The 24,707-nt window shown below is 40.3% G+C and overlaps 1 protein-coding gene across 2 annotated transcripts in view; it reads right to left on the reverse strand.

Moving 5' to 3' along the window:
• Positions 1-7,757: 7,757 nt before the first annotated feature.
• Positions 7,758-24,707, reverse strand: part of GNA12 (G protein subunit alpha 12) — a 46,858-nt gene continuing 29,908 nt past the window's right edge. For both annotated transcript variants that reach the window (XM_061599412.1, XM_061599411.1), the window contains 2 exons: positions 15,298-15,348; positions 7,758-14,114 (listed from right to left, as the gene is read on the reverse strand). In XM_061599412.1, coding sequence (XP_061455396.1) covers positions 13,545-14,114; positions 15,298-15,348 — 621 coding nt within the window. In that variant the 3' untranslated portion in view covers positions 7,758-13,544. The remainder of the gene's footprint in view (positions 14,115-15,297; positions 15,349-24,707) is intronic.

Genomic DNA, 24,707 nt, shown 5'->3' on the forward strand with positions numbered 1-24,707 from the left:
CAAGGTCAATCCAATTCAGCGCCCATTGCAAGATTCTCAGGCACTAGGTGCTCCACCAATGGACCATACCCACTTCTGCTGTAGCACTCTGTCTTATCACTGCTTCCTCAAAATATACTATTATGTACTGTTCCCGGAGGTGCGAGGAGTTTAAAGGTCTCCAGCACTTAGCTGTTTTTGGTTTTCTTTGGTATAAAGTCACTGGAGGCTTGGTGGTGGGTTGTAAAATTTGTGTTTGTTTACAAAAATAAAGGTTAAGCATAGGCGGAGTTTCAGCATTAAACACCCCAATAGGTACCCCCAAGTTCACTGCACTCCCATAAGATTTTCAGGGAGACAGCTATTACCTGAAGCGTTCTTTGTTCTTTTTCTGTCTGCTTCAAACCACCAGTCTTGTTCTTCTGTTCTTCATCACCCACCTTTCATTTGACATGAGCACTTAGGGCAGGGCCTCCAAATATGACCTTAAGGTTTGGGTAACTATATATGGGAGAAGGCAGTCTTCCAGGTAACCTGGTCCCAAGCCATGTAGGGCTTTAAACGTTTTAACCTGTACTTTAAATTGGACATGAAAATGGACCTATTTAAGCTATTTGGTCCTGGCTTAGCATTTTCCTTTTAGGTTTTGAGAACAATGTATTTTAAGACAAGCACACTCTTCTTCTCTTAGCCCTTCCCCCAATCAAGTAATGAACTTTGTTCCATATGTCTGTACAAGGATTCCAAGACTAAGACATTGACATCCCCTCCCCAAATAATGTCACCTTAAGGATCCAGCTATAAATAACTTGAGCTCCTTTACTGTGTAATAAAGCAATTGAGAGGAATGCATGTTTTGTAGATTCCTGACAGTCTCCTGAGACACTTGGGACAAAGAGAAGAGCCGTTGATGTGGAAGTTGTTCCTTGAAGTACAAAATCTGAAAAGCATCTGAAAGTGTTTCTTTAGAACATAAAGATAGGATATAAATCTTCCTAATAAAAATAAAACATAAAAACCATCTTCTCACAACCATCCGAGTCTTAGCTGACAGACAGCCAGCCTCCTACCCAGAGCTCCAGCATATGTGGAGTATTCTGGGAGATGTTCTATGATGTTACATCTTTAGGTCATGAAGGACCCAGGCCAGGCCAGTTGGGTCATGCCATTGTCCTGGTTGAACTGAGAATATGACCATGAGGACACCCAACACTCTCTGGCATCCTCTGCACACTGCAGTAAAAAAACAGTGATGGTGGACAACCTCTCTTTCAAGGCAGTTATTCTGCCATTGTACTTGTCTTTTCTCCAGTTGCTGAGAAACACAAAGGGGAAAGGGCTGTTGCACTCCAGTCCTGCCTGTAGGCTTCCCTGTGGGGCATCTGGCTGGCCACTGTGAGAACAGGATGCTGGGTTAGATGGACACCCTTTGGCCTGATCCAGCAGCTGGACTCATCATGTTCTTAAGACTGCTAGGAAGATTCCAAACAAGTGGCATTTGCCAGAACACAATTTAAAAGCCACTGCTATAATGTGCAACTTAGCAATTTTGTAGAGATCAAGACAAAATGAAGGGTTGAGAGACAGCGAAACCCAAATCTGGTATTTTCTACATTCAGCTTGCATAATTATGGTAAAAGTTAAGAGAAAAATGAATTGCCTAAGAGGTAAATTGACTCGTGTGTGAACACAGGAAGGTGAGTGATATCAATTATTGGGTGGAAACATTCCTCCCCCTCCCCCCGCAAAATGTTTTACATGTGAAAACTGTGCATTAAAAGTAAATCAACCATGTTGCTGCCACCTGCTGGTTGCTTAACTGTCACTGCTGTTTTAAATGCTTGCAAAACATTTGCTCTGGTTTGTGGAAAACCACCCCCAAACTATAAACACTATATATTCCTTTTGGGCAGTTAAAAATGAAACAGCAACTATATGTAAACTGGGAACACCGCTAAGGGAGGTAAGGAATAAGGGTGGGGAGAGAGCGGGAGGCAGGGAATGATTTAAAGCAAACATTTAATTACATTATTTCATTTTTATCAGCAAGTGATAAACGAGAAGCAAAAGCAAAGATGTGACTGCATAGCCTCCGTCAGCCAACAAAAGTGTTTGCCGTACCCTTGCTGTTGCTATGGCAACTGCTTTACCGGCCAATCTATCTTTCACCTTTAAACAAGAACTGGTGTGTGTGAGAGAGTTTGTGGTTGCGTGTGTCACATATAACTATATCACAGATTCACATCATGTTTTCCCAGGACTTAATTTGGCACAGGCTTTAGTGTTGAAACAAGTTTTCAGTCTGTGGATTCATAACAGATGCAAGAAGAACAGGAGAATTGGTATCTATGGCAAGCCAAAGACATTTTGCTGCCTGAGGGAAGGGGCAAGATGGCATTTTCCCCATACTGTATACAGAAACTGACAAGTTTGGCCATTGACTCTTCCTTCAATGGGACAGTGCTCTGCACTGCACCTGAGGGCACAGGGCAGGCCACATACTCCTCACCCCTCAGCATCTGCTGCTTAAGGCAGCTGCCCCACTCTGCTTAATGGTAGGGCTGGCCCTGTACGTATCATCTCCTTATCGTGCATTAAGAACCAAGTTGTTCTTCCTACACCTACTGCAAGCTGGCTCTGGAGAGTGAAGCAAAACACACAAGATCAACAACCACATAGGATGTGTCCCTATTGGGGATCCGTACCACTGCAGTGAGCAGATGGGATGGGGTTTGAGCATCTCCTCATCCAAAGAATAAATATCTCCATTCAAAATTAGAAAAAGCCAGGTCCTTGCTCCCTTAGGCATCAGTTTTCCAAGAGGAGTCCTAAGGGTGCACTATTGTGGTTTTAGATTTCCTTCATTTATGTAGAATTCAGGTTCATGAGTTTAAAAAAAGTGTGAGCCACTGAGGATTCCTCTGTAAGCAAGCATGAGGTGAATACCAATAGCAGCCCACACTGCATGTTGGGGGCAACAAAGAGTTCCAGTTGTCCCACTGGTTGGGATCACTTAGAAGTATGAGCTGTGCACACACAGGGCTCCATTGTTACTCAAAATAATAGGGAAGATATATGCAGCCCTCACACTATGCCAGCACCTCCATCTAGAATCGGAAACCTGCTTGCTGAATTATTGCAATGTTGTTCAGTCACAGCCTAAGGGGGGAACTTTTTAAATGGCTTCAAAGTGAGAATTGTCAGCTCACGCCTCAACAGACTTATACAACAGCCGTGCAGTAGTAATCCAAGACCACACAATTGAGAGTTTAAAAACAGCAACAGCAATCCACATCTTGCCAGGTAGCTAGTTCTGGCAACCCTGCTGTAGATGCCTTTTTAATAATTTTACATATTGGGAGCAAGATGTTTTGCAATTATCTGCTCTGAGTGTGCATTCACACTACATTCACAGGCTATTTAGCTGCTACACAGTGAGTGTGAGTGCCAAGAGGCAGCAGCAGTCAATACATGGGATAAGTTCACGCAGTTCTTGCCTTTTAGATATTCTAAAATGGATTGGCAACTGGGACTCCCAGGGCCAGGTCTGACCTCCTGAGCACCACCAGCTGGCCCACGAGGGCCAATCCAAAGCTGACAGGCATGTACAGAGGAGCAATGGCTGTGGCACAGGGTTTTACTGTTTGTCCACTTCAAGTAAGGCACTGATGGGCTTCCATTCTGTTCCCAAAGAGGCCTTCCTTTAAGACAGGGTGACTAATCTGTGGTCCTCCTAGCTCTACATAGCTTAGGGCTCAAGTATCTGAAGGTTCCCCTTTTCTATTAACCTGCCATCCCATGTCTTAGTATCTGTGGAAAAAGCCTTGGTTGCAGTTCTTGGGACATCCCTAGCTTGTAATGCGACAATGCACAACAGAGATTTGGTTGTCCCCTACACTATCTGTTTTTAGACCTCAGATTAGGTTAATTTATTTCCCTGGGTTTATGGAGTTGGCTGGTGTAAGAAGAGATAGATTGCTACTGGATTATTTTGCTGCCACTATTAGATCATCTCTATGCCGCCCAGCGGAGCTTTTTAAGATAGTACGTGGGCTTTTACATTCTGGCCCTCAGGATGTCATAGAGTCATCCGAAGCCCGCTGCAACGAGTTTGCGGGGCACTTCCAAAATAAAATCGCATGCATCCGTAGGGACCTCGACTCTAATGTTAGGACAGTTGGATCCACTGAGGTACCTAGATCACGGTCTTGTCCGCATTTATTGGATGAGTTTCAGTTGGTGCAGCTTGAGGAAGTTGACAAGATGCTTGGAATGGTGCGTGCAACCACATCGGTACTAGACCCTTGCCCCTCCTGGCTAGTTAAAGCTAGCCGGGCTGGAACTGCCGGCTGGGCCAAGGAAGTGATCAATGCCTCCTTAAGTGAGGGAGTTGTCCCTCGCTGTCTTAAGGAGGCTGTAGTGAGACCTCTTTTGAACAGGTCCTCCTTGGACCCAGATAATTTGAACAACTATCGACCGGTAGCGAATGTTCCATTTCTGGGCAAGGTCTTGGAACGGGTGGTTGCCAGCCAGCTCCAGGCGCTCTTGGATGAAACCGATTATCTAGATCCATTTCAATCCGGTTTTAGGCCCGGTTTTGGCACAGAAACAGCCTTGGTCGCCCTGTATGATGACCTCTGTCGGGAGAGGGACAGGGGGAGTGTAACTCTGTTGATTCTCCTTGATCTCTCAGCGGCTTTTGATACCATCGACCATGGTATCCTTCTGGAGAGACTCGCGGAGTTGGGAGTTGGGGGTACTGCTTCGCAGTGGCTTCGCTCCTACTTGGCGGATCGTCTCCAGAAGGTAGTGCTTGGGGAGCATTGCTCGATACCCTGGACTCTCCATTGTGGAGTCCCACAGGGATCGGTTCTGTCCCCCATGCTTTCCAACATCTACATGAAGCCTCTGGGTATGGTCATCCGGAATTTTGGAGTGTGTTGCCATCAGTACGCTGATGACACGCAGCTCTATTACTCCTTTTCATCTTCTTCAGGTGAGGCTGTTGATGTGCTGAACCGTTGCCTGACCGCGATAATGGACTGGATGGGAGCTAATAAACTGAAACTCAATCCAGATAAGACTGAGACGCTGTTGGTGAGGGCCTTTTCCGCACAGATGGAGGATGTTCATCCTGTTCTGGATGGGGGTTACACTCCCCCTGAAGGAACAGGTTCGTAGTTTGGGGGTTCTTTTCGATCCTTCCTTGTCACTCGAGGCTCAGGTAGCCTCAGTGGCTCGGAATGCGTTCTACCATCTTCATTTGGTAGCCCAACTACGCCCCTATCTTGGCGGTGACGACCTCGTCTCAGTTGTTCATGCTCTAGTGACCTCTAGATTGGACTACTGTAATGCACTCTACGTGGGGCTGCCCTTGAAGACGGTTCGGAAGCTGCAGCTAGTGCAAAACGCAGCAGCCAGATTATTGACAAGGACCAGTCGGTCCTCACATATTACATCTGTTCTGGCCCGTTTGCACTGGTTGCCAATTTGTTTCCGGGCCAGATTCAAGGTGCTGGTATTGACCTACAGAGCCCTACACGGTGTGGGCCTGCAATACCTGATGGAACGCCTCTCCCGCTATGAACCTACCCGTGCACTTCGTTCGACATCTAAGGCCCTCCTCCGAGTACCAAGTCATCGAGAAGCTCGGAGGGTAATGACAAGATCCAGAGCCTTCTCTGTGGTGGCCCCCGAATTGTGGAACAGTCTCCCTGAGGAGGTACGCCTGGCGCCTACGTTGTTATCGTTTCGGCGCCAGGCTAAAACCTTCCTATTCTCCCAGGCATTTTAAATGCATTTTAATACATTTTAAATATATTTAATATACTTTATGTATTTCAATGTGGTAATTGCTCTTGTTGTTTTAATATTGTTTAGTGCATCTGTATTTTATATCGGGTGATTTTGCTGATTTATTGTATTATTGTATTATTGTACTATTGTATGTTGTACACCGCCCAGGGAGCCATTGGTTATGGGCGGTTTATAAATGAAACTAAATAAATAAATAAATAAATAAATAAATTATCTTATATCACTTTGTTTGTGGCTTTGGTATTGATTTGTATATTTTAATATATTGTGTACCAATAGTCAGGGATAATGGGAGTTATAGTCTAGCAATATCTGGAGAGCCACCCTTGCCTTAATACTAGTTGCAAACCAGAGATCTAAAGCAGCCTGGCAAATCCTATTAGTTAACTTGTTTCCAAACTGCTGGCCTACATAGAATAGTTCGTTCACCCTCTCTCCCAGCACTCTTTGGTTAAGCAGGCAGTGCTAAATCCTACATGTGGCATTGGTCCTAGCCAATGCCAAACCTTGTTCTGTTCCTTACTCGCAGAGCTAAAGAGATGGGAAGATATAAAGTCCTCACTTTTTAAATCTCCCAACTCTTTAGTATCTCAGTTAACACATTGGACTGCATGTGAGGATCTCACACAGCCTGCAAACAGATGGTGCCGCTTGTTCACTTTAGGGAAGACTCAGGAGGTAGAATAAGGGGAAATGTACACTACTACGTTCCTTTCACCCCCAAGTGGTTCTCTCCCTCCAATAAACTCTGTCCTCATCAGGGGCAGGGACACAGATGTAGGTCATGTTGCTATTATTGGCTGTTAGGCAGCTGAAGAGAAATGATTTAACAGGTGCTATCAGCTAAGTTCAACTGCAGTCCTAAATCCATAGTAGAGCATGCAACGCCTCTAAAGAGGAAGACCTTCTGGTTGGAACCCAAGCATTTCAATGTCTGTCTTTGCAACTCTGTCTTCTAGCCTTTCAGTAGTTTGCAATGTTTATACTGCTGGAATTTAATATTTACTGCTGAGGTCCTCACACACACTCTTGGAATCTGCAGAGGTTCCTGCTCCCCTTCTAACTTTAACATGAAGGTGTTTAAAACTTTTTTTTGTTATGGGGGGATGTTTCAAGGAGTGTATTGCCTGATTTTGTGTGTTTTGCCTTTTAGGGGGATCTGAGCACCAACCATTTTTCATCTGCCAAACAGGTATTTTGTAGTATCCACAACCATTTTAGATTTCCAAATGTGCACCAGGGCCCAAAAAGTCTGGAGACCCTAATTTACTGTATGTATAAAATCTTTTATATTTTCAGTTTAAGAAAACGTGGCATAGCTGTAGCACCTCTTCAATGAACTCCTAGCACCCCAGTTAAATACTACAGTACTGTATAACAGTACTTCTGCCTTATCTTTTCATTTCACCTTCTAAAACATAGCGTATCTAGTTCCAAGGCCTCCACTGCCTATTTCTTGCATCTGAAGTAGATAAATGCTATAAAAATCTCATGCCACAATGAATTCATTAAGGTTTGAGATCATAAACAAAATGTTTCTGCTGCAATGAATTATTACTCTTCTGAAATTCTTTAAAGTAGAAGCTAGATTTATGAGGGAGGCAATGGTAAAGCAGCAGTAAGCAACAAGCCAGCTCTCCTACTTCCTCAAAAATAATCAGCTAGCCAAACCTTTTTTAATCATGGCCAAAATGGCTTCATCCTTCCTCTCTTCCTTCTGGTCTCTCCCTCCTCCCCCCCGCCCAACTTTCTGGCTTCCTTACACATCTATTTCTGGCAGAAGAAGTTGTCTTAGATAAGAGATGGGAGTCTTGCCTGCCAGTTTCTATGGAGGTTAAGATTTGGTTCAGGGGCTACTGCTTGCTGACCCCATATGTTACAGCGTACATTACCACAGCTGGTCTCAACCAGAAATTAAATTATTTGCAGACACTTCACTAAAACGTACAGCAATATGTCACATTTTAATAGATTTACAAAATTCATATATACAAAACAGTAAGCTAATTCAGAGCTGTAACACATTTTTACACCACAATATTTTAAAAATCTAAACCACAGCTTTCATAAACTAAGGCTATCACAGCAAAATAGGCCACAAAGAATTATGCTCTTTTAGTGCTTAGAAAGGACCAGTTTTTTTTTTTTTTAAATCACACAATTCAAAAATATTACCATTATGAATTACGGCACTTCCATCTCAACCCATTTTTAAGTTTTGTCACTTTTCAACAGTAATTTAGTTTTTGTAGAAGTTACAAATTAAGGCTAACACAGGCCTTTTCTGCCCCAAACACTCAGTTTTCTGATGCTTTATAATACTGCAAAGAATAGCCATACAGCTAGTATCTTGGTGGCTAATTGTGAGCAATAAGCAAAGAAGTCCATCATTAAAATCTTGCTTCAGTAGTAGCTGCAGGCAAGCCACTATTATGTCTGCAGTATGGATATAAAACTAGCCTACCATTACAAATGCTGAATATATGTGAAGCAACACTTGAAAAGTGAGACAGAAATGCTAACAGTTATGCTCAAATGTATCACTGGGGAAATGCAATGAACAAGAGGAAGACATTTTTGCAATCACTTCCCAGCTATAATGTTAATGCTAGGCAGCATTTTTTGACAGTTCCCAATTTAATTTAATTTGTTTATTTAAGTTATTTCCTCCCCAACTTTTGACTTAAAGCCCTCAAGATGGTGCACAAAAAAGTATGCGCACACACACACACAAACAAACTTGGGTCTATGCTGCTTACTTCAGCCACCAACCAGGAAAAGGAGGAGCCAGAAGGCAATTGCTGCCTTGCCTTTCTATTGTGCTCTTATGTATAATCTCTACGAGTACTAATCCAACAACATGCTATGGACTAGTTGTGCTAAAGGAAGTCTTTGGAGAGGTGCAAAAGTCCCAAGCAAATGTAGTTGTTGCTGGGCTGAATCTTTCATACAGCAAATTGGTGGAGCAGATGTTTGGGCCCACATGAGATACTGGACATACCAAACAAACAAGCCAGGCCTAGTCTTCCTTTCCCTCTCCAACATATTCATTTATGTGCACAGGTAATATTTCATGTGGAAAACAATTCAAACCTTTGATCCCCACCCACACCAGCACAAAGTGTGCATCTGTTTTAGCTCTTACAGTGCTTCTAGCAATTTGATTTTATCTGGCATTTAGGATGGTCCTAATAAAGGCATTACCATTCTGTAGATTCTGGTTTTTACCTAGTGTATTAATACAGTTACCTATGTTTTTGAAAGCATTCAGTCCATATTTTGACAGAGGAATGGAATTCTACCATTGTAGAACAACAATTGAACAGACTATTCTCTTTGCATTTGCAGTTTGAACTTGGCACATAAATTATACAACAAAGAGAGGACACAACAGAATAAAATATTTTAAGGTATGAGGGACCCCAGCTAGACTTAACTGTGTGGGTTTTTATAAAGGAGACACTTACTTGGTTTTTAGTAAGTTTATTAAACCTTCTGCATGGCCAGTGTCTCTCACACTACAATGGAAGACGCCTGAATTTGCATCTCCCAGTTGTAAACAAACAGGCAAGCTGAAAAAAGATTTATAATGTGTGTGCCAATAGCTACTGTGGTGCCAATATGTTGTTTTAACAAGAAGCCAACTCTTTCTCCTAGAGACAGTCATCAAATTATACAGATTCTTCATTGATGGCATTTTGCGCGCGCGCGCGCACACACACACACACACACACACACACGACAGTGTTTAAACAGCAGTGCTTTAAAGTCTATTTAGAAACTAGATCCTCCCCTCCTCCAAATCTCTTCCTCCCAGCAAAATATTTTTGGCTCAGCACCAGGAAGCCAACTCTGGAGGTCAGTGTGATTTTTGTTGTTTGGACTATGGTAGGTAATTTTCAAGCTGGCTACAGAGAGCTAAAAGTATGAGAAGCAAGCCAAATTCTAGGTAATTTGCTGGCCTGTTGATGTGAGTTCTTTAAATCAGTAAGAAAACTGGTGGTGGAAGTAGCAACACCTACTGCATCCATAGCAACAGTGGGTACTTCAATTGCTTTCTCAGATGTATATAAAGGTTTTTTTATGGGCCAAAAACAGGCCAAGGAAGCTCTGCTCATCTTGCAGAAATGGATCTGGATGGCAGAATGTTGCTAAATCCCAGCTTTTTACTTTGGATAGCACAGCTGCTATGTTGATAGGTTCAGAGTTAGTTTCAACAACACACTGTTGTTATGCTGATATATTAAACACTGCTCTTGTGAGTAGTCCACTTATACATGCAGTGTAATACAGGAGCTGCAAATTCATGCAACTTGCAGATTCCATTTCACCAAAAAAATGCATTTTTTGCAAGGCCTTGCTCTTGGAGAGTTTATATCAAAATAAGCAGATATTCAGCAGAAAACCTATTTCTGACTGTGTGAACACTTGCATGTATATACAGACACTCTTAAATCCTCTGTTGAAGGCATGAAGAAAAAAATTCTTCTTTGTCCATGACTAAGAACACCAAATATACAGTATACACTCTTCACAGCAAACCTTTCTCTGACAAGTAAGAAACTCTGCCAATAGCTGAAGGCTATTTAGTATGTAATATACCGAAGCATAAGTTCCAGGCCTCTAACAGGCTGTCTTATGTGTAACCCATTTCCCAGCTTAAAAGTATCATTCCATCAACAAATCTTTCCCCTCCTTACTAATTATACTTAGGACAAAATGTTCAAGAGTTACAATTAAAGGCAAATGTTTTGTGGCTTTGGCAGGAGAAAGAAAGAGCGGGTAATTTGATGGTTGTAGAGTACCCAATACTACTGTACTGGAGTGCAAATATATATTTTGAATTCAAAGCAAAATATCAACACACATTTTATGTGAAATGCTATGATTAGAATAGAGGTTCCCCTTATGTGTGTGAAGCCATACTGTTAAAAGATACTTTTAGGACTCCAATCCTGAAACTGTTATAACATCCATCCTTGACTGACTGTGTACACACAGTGTAAAAAAAATTTTTTTATACCAAGTTTCTACTGCAATGTTAAACAAAAAAGTTATAGCTGCTGGTGACTGCAACCGAGATGTGGAACTGAAGGCTTGAAGGGATGAGGAGTTGGAGAACTAAAGTTAACAATGTCTTAAAAAGTAAAATAAATTGGTGCAAGATGGATCAGATTGAACTTGACTATGGGCTGCAATATCAGTCCCTACTCAATGAGCGTAAACCCCACTGAATTCAGTGAGACAAGTTTTATGACTGCAGCCTTAACTGGACTACCAAAACCTTTCATAATCATGTTTGCCCCAGCAAGGGGCTCCCATTACACTAGCAGATGACTGTATCTGGTACCAAACAAACATAGTAATATGCTGCATTCTAGATGCAAGTACTATGGTAGCCATACTTCTACAAAAAAAAAAGAAAATACACTTCTGGGTAGCATTGTATTAAACAAAATAGTTTGAGAACTACAGGAAGTTGGCTCTAGGTATTTATTTTAAAATGCAAATGGTAGCATAGTTCAGATTGTTATAGAAGAGTTTGTGCTACTGTCTGTCACTTAAGGCCAAAAGAAGGTTACTAGGTAAAACTGAGGCACTTTGGGGAAGCAGACATAAATGCAATCTTTAAATTGAACAGTCAAGACTTCTAGATGGGAAATTACTGCTGAGGAACTAAATTAAAATGTAGTGACCAAAATAAAGAAGAGCTACTTAGGAATACCCAGGGCTCTGAGCATGCCTAATGGGATGGGAATTTTGACCTCTCATTTTAAAAGATGCATATTCCATATCACAAATTGCTCTTGAAACTGCTTACAGTTTCAGCTATTTGCCATGGCAAGATTGCTCTTTGAGAAACACAAATGAAACATCTCCTTAGGCATCCTTAGGAAGAATCCCAATGAACAGAAATGTACAGTCACTGCTGATATAAATGCCTTTACCCTTAAATAGCCAGATATGAAAATAGTAAAATAATCGGTCCTAGAAAGTAAGACAAGCGTCACTAGGTAATTGTCAATTAGTTTCACCTCAAAAGGTTGAAAAGTCTGCAGCCACTATGGTTGTCCTATTAAAATTTTAGTTTTACATAAAAACTAGAAGATAAACCTTATTTTCAAAACTTAGCTTAATTTTGCATAAAACATCACTACAAGAGTGGAAGATTTCTGGTTCACAAAGCATGCTACACCACACAAAAACATGCCTATATAAACTTGAGTCATCCACACAGGAAAATAAATCTTATATTTGTCTGAGCAGAAGTAATCAGAGATTTTTTAAGGCTGGTGTTACTTGTGGCATTAATACCTGGAGCTTTGCCTACTATTTGTCCCATAGGGGCATAAGCTACAGCGTTCTGATAGCATGATATAGGAAAGAATAAGCCCTTTATATTTTGCAATGACAAGTATGGTACCGATGGTACAGTAAACATTTGTTATGTTTAAGAAGATCCCTGAATAAAGACTATAGCACTGAAATGATAAGTCTTAGTTTGGTTAATACATACCTCATAGCAGACAGAGTGTGAAACGTCTGTACACACAAAATAGGCACCCATAGTCAAATTGAACACTTTAGAATTAAAAAACAAGTTCACATCAATATTATTCACAGCCTCCTACAAATTCACACGTACTCTGTAGTAGCCATAAAGTGGCAACTTTAGACTTGGCAGTTTACAGTATTTTAAGTGTATATTATATAGGCTAGTAAATCCATGCAGCAACAGTTAAGGATTAATTGAATGCAGGGCCTTTCTATCCGAACCTTTTGCAGCTGTAATGTGTGATCTCAAGAGCATTTGGCCTTAGTGTTACAGGGAGCCGCTGCTTACCAAACATTTGGCTAAAGGACAGCTTATATGGAATAAGCTTCCATATTGTGAGGAACACTCATAATATTCTGTCAAGAGGAAATGTTCATATAGTTCCAACTATAGGCCTGAAAATGGAGTTGAAGATGTCTTGACAGAGCGTCTGAGGTGTCAGCACATGTCTCATGCTGTATTACTGTGAAAGACTTATTTTCCATGATGCAATGGATACTGTACATGTAGTGCAAAGTAAAGCCTTGTGTTGCACCATCCCAGGCCTTGGATTTTTGCCCCTTTTGAGGCCAACTGCTTAAACAAAATTCACTTGTATGACCAGCCAAGTTCAATTTATATTTGTGAATATTTTCAGACAAGAGCTGGATAAGCACCTTGGCAAGCATAGTCTGGTTACTGGCAATTAATTTTGTATGCACCAATTCTAGATATTGATCTTAAGAGTATATGAACATATTGCAATGTATTCTCCAAACAGTAGTATCAATTAACTTAATGGATTTGTTAATTTAGCACCCAAAACTAATGAAGAAGGCAGGCGTTACAACCAGCAAATTCTGGCACTGTTGCCCAACGACACTGGATTAAAAATCACAAAACATTTTTACATGGTTTTTCGTAGTTAGAGTTCTCTTTTCAAAAGGCAGAAGTCAATAATGTTATTCAGTGTTCAAAAGAAGGCACTGCTCTTGTAATTTACTATTTTCAGTAATGTTTTTACTTAAGTTATTGTGTAGCTAGCTTGAGCTCTCACAATCCTTCTGCCTGTCACTCCTCTGTTTGGACTGGCTATTCTGCAACCCCCTTGAGCCAAGTAAACAGCATGGATCTTTCAAAAAATCCATCATAAAGGCCAGAAAGTTTAAGCTGGTCCTAGGTTATGTTTGAATAGACGGAGGTAAGTTTTCCTTCACTGCAACATAATATCCTTAAGATTCTCCTGAAGGATTGTATCCTTCACAGCATGGAACACAAAGCGGATGTTTTCAGTATCTATGGCTGTAGTGAAATGATGGAAGAGTGGCTTACTACGATTCCGCCTCTTTCTGTCAAAGCACTGTACCAGATAACGTTGAACATCTTCCAGCCGATGAGGATCACCTTTGAAGTCTGAGAAGTACTTCTTAATGCTGACATTCCTCACTTTCTCCACTAGGAGGTCCATTTTATTAAGGAACAGAATGATGGAGACATTAAAAAAGAGCTTGTTGTTGACAATGGTCTCAAAGATATTCATAGATTCAACTAGTCTATTTGTGCGTCTGTCTTCCATAAGGACCTGATCATATTCACTTGATGAGACCATGAATAGTATAGATGTTATCCCATCAAAGCACTGAAACCATTTTTGCCGCTGAGACCTCTGTCCACCCACATCCACCATTTTGAAAGGAATCTTCTTGATGATAAAGTCATGCTCCACAATCCCCTTGGTAGCTTTTCTAGCCAGCAAGATGTCTTGCTTACTGGGAAAATAGTTCTGCAGAAAGCAACAGAGAGAAATAGGGAAAAGATCAAAACAGATCAACAGCTGCCTTCACTGAAGCAGGATACAGATGCACTTGATAGGGTGGTGACAGAAGGAAGGACAGGGAGAAGAAACTAATGGCCAATGTTAAACAACCTGTCCAGCTGAAAATGTGGGTTCAGTCAAGTTCTGTAAGCAAATCCCAAAGCCACTTTGCCACACAAACAGCTCACTTTCACTCAAGCAATTTTCATGATGTCTGCTTGGTTGCATGGACTAGCCCTAAACCAATTTGATTTGAAGGAAGAATTTGAACAGTCTACAAGCCTCCTCAGCATCATGAACATATCCTTTGAAGTTCTGTGCAGCAACTTTACAACACATGCAATAAATTCTGAAGTTTCCGATAAGGTAAAATATGCAAGTTTCATTATTGCTGGTATCGGCCAAGTCTCACTACATACAATGTGAATGGATGAGGTATGTCTAATAATTGTGTAAATAGTTTTAGCAACAATGTACACTTACCTTGTTTCACAACTTTTTTTTTTAAGGAATGGGTGGAAGGGAAACATCTCCCTTCCTCAAAAAAGGAAACGGTACTGTGGAGCTCATTATATTCGAAGAACTGACTATGGAGTCATGTTTTTGCAGACACAGGATCCATCCCATGCCTATGTGTATTAGGAGTGTTGTGTGTACTGTAACAAAAGTCTGACTTGCTGATGGATACATACAATTCATATCCCATTTGGGAATTATTCAGTTGCCTATATCCATATTGTCACAACATCCTTTTTATCCTAATATTCTCAATATTGGAATTAACCGCTTTATGTACCCAGTTTTTTGGGGGAGGGGGGATTAATTCTGTGCATTTAAGAACAGCTGTTTTTCTCTGTCAGAGTACACAGAGCTGGAAACAATTAAAGGACAGTGGAAGAAGACAGCAGGCAGTATCCAGTTCTGCTTGGAGATTCTCCATTTAGTTCTGCATTTTTTACATCGTGCATGTCTATGTCTTCTTTGCATCTTGCTTAATAATTCTATTTCTCTCAACAACAATTTTTGAATCTTCACTGTCATATGATTTGAGTGTTTCAGACAAAGAACATAAAAGGTACAATACATTAAGAATATTAAGGATATTAAATACTGGAGGATAGAGTGGGGACAGAAAAGAAGCAAATCTCACCAACTGGCCAATCCGGTCCAGATTATCCAGAAAATATTTCACCGATTCACCCTGTAGAAAGAAGAGGATATTTGCAGCTAATCGCTGGACTATGGGTTTACAAAGCCAAAACTTTTTAAAAACAAAAAACATATTTGCATTGCCACACTTTGCTACTTATTACCAGACTAATAGTACAATCCTAACCATGTCTACTCAGAATTAAGTCTTACTGAAATCAATGGGACTTACTCCCAGGTAAGTGGTGTTAGGATTGCAGGCTAAGCAGTGGCAGTTCTGAATTTTTGCAGCACTTACAAAAGAAAAGAGCCACACTACTCCACAATAAACAAATGGAGCCAGAAGAGCAGAGATAGTTTAGATACAGCACTATGTCTACTTCATCTTAATAGTTTAGATTCTTTTCAACATATTGGGAAGCAATACCACAAGGCAAGTTTACCATAAAAGATGATCCACTTCTTAATTACTCTTCAGGTAAATGGCAATCTTTGTACAGCATAGTTTAAGCCAGCACTTGAACAGCTGCAAGAAAGGAGACTTCTTGTCTGCTGTACTGACTTGGTGAAGAAACTGCACTCAAAGTTGCCAAATATAGTTTTATTTTTAAGAGTTGATAGCGCAGCCTTGTAAAACCATAAGCATTTAAATTCATGACTGGACATAAAGGCTCATGGTGCAATTTAAAGAGAAAATGGGCACCATCCAGCCAAATTAAATAGATTTTTTAAATTCCACTAATCTTAACAGAAAAGATTTTCAGCATGTACTGAACTCTCCAGTTGAAATCAAGACTTGATTTTGGCTGAATTGTGTCCTCAGCGTTTTGTGTGAAAGGGCTGAATTGGAGCTCTCTTCCCTCCACACTTGTTTTCTTTCACCTCATCATTGTATTTCAATCTCCTTCAACTGTATGCCAACCTTCAATTCAAAAATAACTGCCATCATAATCCTTGGTGGCATTTATTTGAAATGATTTGATTGTAAAATTGTTTGCTTTTTGCTTTAAAGGCTCTTGTGCATAGGGACTGTGTATGTCAAAAGTTCACAGGAAGTACAACGGGTTGCTTCGCTTAGGAAATGTTGTACTAACTAGAGGATGCTGTACACAGGAGGGTCAAGGGTTCATCCTAGGAGCCTGGCAATTAAGGGGAACATAAACTTAAATAGGAATCCATTCTCCTTTCGACTGGCTAAAAGGTTGGGAGGGCAAGTGAAAATATTGTATTTATGCCAAGCTAGAGAATAGAGTCAGAAGGCTGTGGAATCAGAAACTTGAGAAGCTGGAGTTGAAGAGTTTCAAGAGAGAAAAAAAGGAATCACTTTACAAGAGCTGAACACTGTAAAAGGTATGAGCACTGGTCTTCAACTGGTGGGTTGGGACCCGCTACTGGGTTGTGGCCTGATTCAAGGTGTTGCAACAGCAGCAATACCACCACACAAATATATGGTAAAAAAAATAACAAATAGATTCCAAAGCTGGGTCCCAGATCTGAAAAGGTTGAAAACTACTGTTGGGCACTACAGGTGAAAGGAATGGACTGTGAAAGGAGAGGACCATGAAAGGTTCCAGAAGCTGACCTAACAGATGCAAATGGGGAAGTACCAGCTTAGTGAGGGCAACAGCGTAGAATGTGTATCTACTGTCAGAGGCAGGAAGTTCCTCAATATCAGTTACTGGAAACTGCAGAAGGAGAGACTACTGTAGTGCTCAGGTCCTGCCTGCAGGCTCCCCATTAGGGCATCTGGCTGGTCAGTGTGAGAACTGGATGCTGGACTAGATGGGCCACCGGCCTAATCCAGCAGGGCTCTTCCTATATTTTTCTTGGTTAAGGTGTTGGACTATGATGTGGGAGACCAGGGTTTGAATCCCCACAGAGCCATAAAGCACACTGGGTGGCCTTGGGCTAGTCACTGCCTCTCAGCCTCATGAAAACCCTGTTCATAGGGTTGCCATTAAGTCGGAATCGACTTGAAGGTAGTACATTTTTTTATTTGCTCTTAGGGGCAAACTGTAAAATTAGCTTTTTGTAAAAATGTTTTCTCAAAAACCATCTTAATGTATCTTTCTAGCATAAAGTTTGCATAATTCTGGCAAAACTGTTCTGAGGCCTTGTTAGTCATCCCACACCTAAGTGCCATATCACTCTGCTAAAGACAGGGAATAGCTTGGGCCAGTTCAAGTCCAGAATGTTAAAGGGGAAATTTACTGGAAACAGCTAGAGTAAAATAAAGTGTCTACTTGGTGGCAGGGGTGATGTTAAGAGAAAGGAAAGACTGGTTTGCTTGCCTCCCTTCCCTCATGGTGAGGCCACAGCACATTAAATTAAATTTAATAAATAATAAATAATAATAATGCTGTCACAAGATGACTTTTGAAGGCAGAAGAACTAAATGTCCTGGTGCCCAAAGCAGGGTGTTCCAAATAGCAGGCTTGGCCTGTGCTATTTGATGGCACAAGCCATCTCCCCCCAACTTTACCTGTGCAAGTTTTGTTTCTTAAGAAAAAAAATCCACTGTACAGAAATGCTTTTAAAATTATGATCTTATTGATAACCCTTGTTTGAATAGGCTAGCCTGTGGAAGCAGTTACACACAAAGCCACGTGACATAGACATGAGCAGAATACAGCTCAAGTCAATTTCTAGTCTGAAAAGGATACACAGCCTTTACTTGGTTTCCAATTAACCGAGGAACATCAGTTGCCATCAAATGCAACTGAAAATTGATATCTACTTCTTTCATGTCGGGGAGGAAATACCTTCTAGATTACTCTGATGCAGCCATGCAGGAGTAAGATCAGGGGTGGCATGTCAAAACGTGCTGCTTTGGAGAAATGGGGTCCAGTACAACCACGCAAGAGTAAGACACTTTCTTTACTACTCCAGATGCAAAATCTGACTCTAAACTAATAGTAGCATGGAATGCTGACAAGAGGGAAAGGAAGCCTAGTTCAGCAGTCTTTTTTTAAATCCCCAGAGCTATATTTTTATTATTCTGTTGAAAGAATTAAGCAACTCACTTATCAATAGCAAAGTTTACTTTGCCATATACAAGATTATGTTCTCATTAATATCCTCCAACCCAAAGAGTTAAACACAAAAGCTTAGATGATTCATTTTTGCACTGTAGATCTCTCTAAGGCTGTACATCCTCTGAATCAGTCTTGCCAACTGGGACCACATAGGAGGTGCTGTTCCCATTGTTGAGCAGCAGCAATGAGTCATTGCACATCTGGGAATTGGAAAATCCAGAACTATGAGCAGCAGGCCTGAAATAAGCCAGGTTCCACATTTCAGCATTACTTAAAGCTTCATATCTTGTTCTTTGGATATTTCTGGCCTATACTGTAGAGCTTCTAACTGCTTTAGTCTTAAAAGGGAGACTATGGAGACACTTGGGTCATTTTCATTTGTGACACTTAAAAGAAGTGGAGGGCCTTGTTTAGTGCACTGACATTTGGATCTGCCACCCTGGAAAGAGACTGCATGCACACTGTGTTAGAACATGATGCAACATATGTACAACTTTTAGTTAGATATTTGTATAAAGTAACTCGTATCAGCAGGACTTTGTTTCTTCATGGATTAAGCACTCACTAGAGATGAGCTCCCTGAGAATTCTCCTGAGGACAAAGACAAGTTAATTTCTTGTTGCCTAGTGAACCACAGGCACAAGCTGCACAAATTTCATACTTGAAGTTTTAGCTATATGTTCAGTTTTTTCAAAAGGTTGTATCAGTTCTGATATTTTTACCGCAAATAGTTTTAAAGCCTCCATCTTCTTAGTTTGTTCTCATCTAAGATCAGAAACTAGATTATTTGGTCTATATTTGCTAGATTATTTTCCTTCCTTTGTCCCTGGACAGTCCTGCAGTTTAAGCTTAAATCTAGGCCAGGAATTGCAGAACAGAGCAAAAGTTAAAAGTTATTTAAAGCATTTCTAAATGGCTTAATATTTTTAAAATCTCTAAGCAGTGTATACTATGTACAATACAAAAGCAAATATCCATCAAACAAATATACAACCTAAAGCCAATATAAAAGCATATAAAGCAAGTAAACAGAGATCCAGGGGATTCAAACACATAAAACAGAGTCTGATCTAATGGGTCATAAAGCCTGGGCAAAAAGATAAATCTTTACAAGATGTCTGAAACAACTGGCTGCACTGAACACCTCCTTAAAGACAGATAGTACCTCCCTTCCTCCAGTGAGGAATTAATCACTCTTTTGACCCACATAATCAATCCCCTCCAGCTAGCCCTAAAAATCCAAGATGGACAAGGTCAAGGAGGTGGTCAGTGCACTTCTCCAACCAGCTTGTTCACTTCCTCAGGCCACAATAATCAAAACTGATCCAGTACAGATGGAACAGACAGCACTCTGGATGCCTGCAGTGGACTTGCTCTAACTGTGGAATCCAACTCTGCCCAAATCTGAAGAATTTTGTCCTGAAAGTGCCTCACAAAATTGTCACAGCCCACTGTTGAATATGTCAGAAGAACACTCTTGACCAGATGACAAAAGCCCATTCACCAGTTGGAAAAGCTCTGCCAGATGGCTAATTGTGAATGCTATGTGACAAAGTAGTCAGTTTTCTTCACCTTCACTCCCACATGGTAAGCATGATGATGTGCTCTCACCTGTATTCAGTCAGGTTCACATCAAGATTCATGCCACCTGCATTCTAGTTGTCGGCCCTTCTGTTTCATCACACACAGGTCACTAAAGTACTAAGCAAGTACCAGTTAGCTCTGCCACACCAGAGATGGGTTTGCAAGAGCCATTGATTCAGTCCCATCTAATCATTGTTTAAACTTTCTATCAGGATATGACTATGACAGTAGAGGTCTATTCTTAATCTTAAAAGGAAAGGCCTATGCAATTCTAGCTTGATATTCACATGTCAGCATGGTGCCATACTGAAGCCCACCCTTTCCCACTCCCTTTCTTTACTCAGAGGGAATAAGGTAGCTGCTAAGTCTCAATTCCCAATGTTATCTCTTGGCAAATGACACAAACAAAAATACCAGCCACTCTGGTAGAACAGAGTTTAGAAGCCCCAATAATATTTGAGGACAAAAAAATCCATCTTGCCAATTACTCAACACAGTAAATCATATGAAAGCCAGCTTATAAGAATTACCTCCAGTATTTCTCACAAGCAAGCATGTATTCTTTAAATCCATCCCCAGAAATTTCCAAAGTGCTGACAAGCTTAAAGCTACTTTGACTTTCTTCCTACTCCAAGGAATACTACAACTCCTGCCAGCACTTTCTCCATCTAGGAAGAACAGATTTAATATGTTGTAGTTTAAGAGAAAAGAAAATGGTTAAAATATCAGTTCTGCAAGGTGTTTTGATTTACTCTAATGTATAAAAAAGTGCAATACTCTTCAGCATCTTGAGACGAGGTCTCCTTTTTATCCCCCCCCCCGGATGCTTCCTATTTTGCGTGTGTGCATACACTGGGTTGTATCCAACTAAGTTCTATCCAGAGCAAACCCAATAAATAAATAAACCAAAGTTAGTCATGTCCATTAATTTCTGTGGGTTTATTCTGAGTAGAACCAACATTGGATCTCACCCATTTATAAGATATGTGTAAGATCCTTTAAGCCAAAGGCTCAGAGGAGGTAACTGTACCTAAAAGAAGGGCATTAACCTAAAGTAAGACAACTGGGCCCTGTCCTGCTTATCACTAATCTTTTTGGAAATGTTGAAAAGAATGGGAGAGGGTAATGTAGCAATATTTATAATCTAATATTGATCTCAAGTCTGAGTGCCACATTAAGAAATGATGGGCCATAGATGATGTTAAAAGTGATTTATAATTGTAAAACTGGGGTACAGAACCTGTGACCCTCTACTGTTGGATTCCAACTACCAACAGCCCCTATAGCATGGCCAATGGCCAGAGATGATGGTAGTTATAGTCCAGCAGCATCTGAGGGCCATAGGTTCCCAACCCGTTACAAATATTACCAGTTGACTGCAGCTGTCAGGCTGTATTTATTTTGCAATTCAAAAAACCACAAAGATTCTCCATCCCATTCCACAAGTTGGTCAAGAGTGTAAATTCTACATTCAATTTATTTTTTTGCCAAAGGAGAAGTGGATCTGCAATTTTTAAGTCTGGGTTGCATCAGACAGTCAATTGAGTTTACTCCTTACCAATTAGTAAGTGAAGAGTTAAGCAGATGAAACATCAATTTCACACTTATATCAAATTCACAGTATTAACACTGATATTCAAAAACAAGCAGTTAACACTGTAAGCTGCATGTGTTAAATGGCTCCCACTCAGGTGTCAACTCCTGTGTATGCTTGTTAAAGTGATATTTTAGTTAAAGTAATAATTTGGATACCTCTGTATAAAAATGGAAGACTTAAACTTGTAAATATCTCAATGCCTCTTAAGAATCATTATACCGAAAACTAAGACTGAACAGAAGGCCAGAATGAATGAATAAAGGCTAAACTTTGTAATAGTTTTTGACTTACAGCATGTTATGCTCCAGAAAACTATACTTTTTAAAAGGAGCTAGAAGTTTAGTAAAGTAGTAATGAGATCTTTTAAAAAGAGTAGATCAGGGATTCTCAAAGTGTGGTTTGTGGATCCACAAGCTTCATTCAAGTGGCCCATTGTGACAACTCTGCAGAACTACATGTGTGTGAAGAACAAGGGGTGTGTGTGTGTTGGTCTTAGAACCCAGTGGACCTCCTGGAAAGGGAACAAGACAGACCAAAGTGACATGGGGAGGAGGCTCTGCCTTCCTCAGGAGAATAAAGCTGTGGTTGATGGCAAGATGGGGGAAGGTCCTGAGCAGCAAATGAGGCTGACAAATGCTTGAAAGTAGTGGACAGTCAAATGAAGGAAGCAGCGATAAAGAAGAAACTAAGAGAGAGTGCATACAAGAGATAGAAAGTGACTCTGAGTGGGAGTTGTCTGTTTATATTGATTTTTAACTGTATTTTTATTGCTTCTTTTATTTCGTATTATATTTTCTTATATTAAAATTTGAATTCCATATAATTTAAAAATTTTATTTTCAGCATCTAGCACAGCACATTCCAATTGCTAAACATGCAAAAAAAAATTGTGGTCCAGAGGTGGGGGGAGTTTTGGAGCTACTGGAGTAAATTAAGGGCAAACAGCATTTTGCTAGATTGGCAATCCAAGTAGTAACAATGTAGTTCCGTGCAGATATGCCTTTTCTCTCTCTGAATACTCTACCAGAAATGTAAACTAAATTCAGAAATAACCAAATATGCTATTTTAGGAGTGTGAACTTACTTAATTTACCTCAAAGATGTGTTGATAAATTTTGACAGCTACATCCATGGACAGCAAGACCCAATGGGATGTAATCAAAACAGGCTGGGAGAAGCTGAAGTTAACAGAGTAGCGCACAAGTTGCTCTGGGGCCTCCAACATCATTAACTAAGATAGAAGAACTATCTTTCAAAATAAGGCTCTAGCATGCTTAGCAGCTAAGCCATGTAATACTGCTATTTTAGATACTGAACTTTACTTCACAGATCAGCAATGAACTGGCAATGGATTAGTCTAGGATTGCAGTTTCAGACTAAAACACCTCTGTTCTCAAAAGGCTATGAGCCAGTTCTTTATACTAGAGCTTTCCCTAAAAAAGTACATAAGGTATCAGTTCTTCAGTATATTCTTAAAATAACAACCACGCCTTGGAATACCTTAATTGTAAAATCAGCTTTAGATTTTGCCTCTAGTGGGCAGTAGAGTAACCACAGCCATTGCTACACTTCTTTCCCCTTGATTCCACCTGATGCCTGCATGACACCTTAAAGAGCCTCATTTGAAAGTTTCCCTCCTCCCACATTCTGCCTTGAGACTATATGCAGTCTCACTGGGTTACTACCACCAAGTCTCCCCCCAACACACTTTTTTTGTTTACCATCTAATCAGATGAAGAATTCTGTAGAACTCAAAAGCCTGCACACTATAGATTTTGGACTTGCACTGCGCAATCTAAAGCAATATTTTGCACATCCAAACTATAAACAGAAACTGTCACAATGTTAATGCTTTAACCAACCTTGATGCATAGTTATTTCTCAGCACTTTGATATTAAAACTTTGTTAGAAGATGACTGAATATTTTTTATTCAGTGGAGATACTTTCAGAATAAAGAAGAGAACATTTTGGCTGACAAACCTGCAGTTATTGTATGAACCCATTTCCCTCTGTTGAATTTTAAGCTATAAGTTAAACAACAGACTCCAATACATTGTATCATACGTTTTCTTTAATAATGTTTTTAACCTTTTTTTAAAAAAAAGATGTTTTCAAAGCTTTTTTTGAATGTTTTTGTTTTGTTTTAATGCATTTTAAGGTCTTTTTATGATGTTTTAAAGGGTTTTTAGCATTTCTATTTGCTGCCCTGGGCTCCTGCTGGGAGGAAGGGTGGGATATAAATCAAATAATAAATAAATAAAATAAGTAAAATATCCTCTTGGAGGTTCTCCAATGAAGGGCTATTGAGTTGCTAAGAGGCTGCTGTTTGAGTAGAAGTGTTGAAACTAGTGCACCAACCCATTTCCAGCAGAAAGAGCAGAACATGTCACAGCAACACAGAAAATGTATATATGGTGCACTATTAAGTTCACATCTGTCTGCTTGTCTCGTAGATATATAGATCATTGGCAATACCTCAGAAGAGATTGTTCAACAAGAGATACTTGGTTTCATGCAACCAACTTCAGAAATAAGGTGTTGGACTGGGGATGAGCTACAGTGATTCACTAATCACAATATATACTGCCATTATATACTTTTATGAAAGTGCAGATTATAAATAAATATCAGAACCAGTCATGGGATATGATTTGTCCTATTATCATTATTATCGCCACCACCATCTATTCCATTTGTCACCAAATATAAATGTCTCCAGGCGACAACTAAAAACATCACCATCAAGTTTAAGAATAAAACAGTATCGGGCTAAAGAACAGGAAGAACAGAGTAGGAATCAACGGACAATTCTCACAATGGAGGGATGTAAGAAATGGGTTTCCTCCAAGGACTAGTACTGGGCCTGGTGCTTTTTACCAATTCATAAATTACCTGGACTCAGGGGTGAGCAGTGAGATGGTTAAGTTTGCTGATGACACCAAATTGTTCAGCGTGGTGAAAACAAAAAGAGATAGTGAGGAGGATCAAAGGGATCTCTCCAAACTGGGTGAAAGAGTATTAAAATGACAAATGCAATTCAATGTGAGCATGTGTAAACAGATGCACAATGGGGGGAAAACCCTAACCACATGTACACTGATGGGTCTGAACTGGGGGTGACCAACCAGGAAAAAGATCTTGGGGCCGTGATGGATAGCTCAAGTTGACCACTGTTTCTACTGTATTTTTAAAT

The sequence above is a fragment of the Rhineura floridana genome, chromosome 17 (assembly GCF_030035675.1).
Source record: "Rhineura floridana isolate rRhiFlo1 chromosome 17, rRhiFlo1.hap2, whole genome shotgun sequence".
Classification (NCBI taxonomy): domain Eukaryota; kingdom Metazoa; phylum Chordata; class Lepidosauria; order Squamata; family Rhineuridae; genus Rhineura; species Rhineura floridana.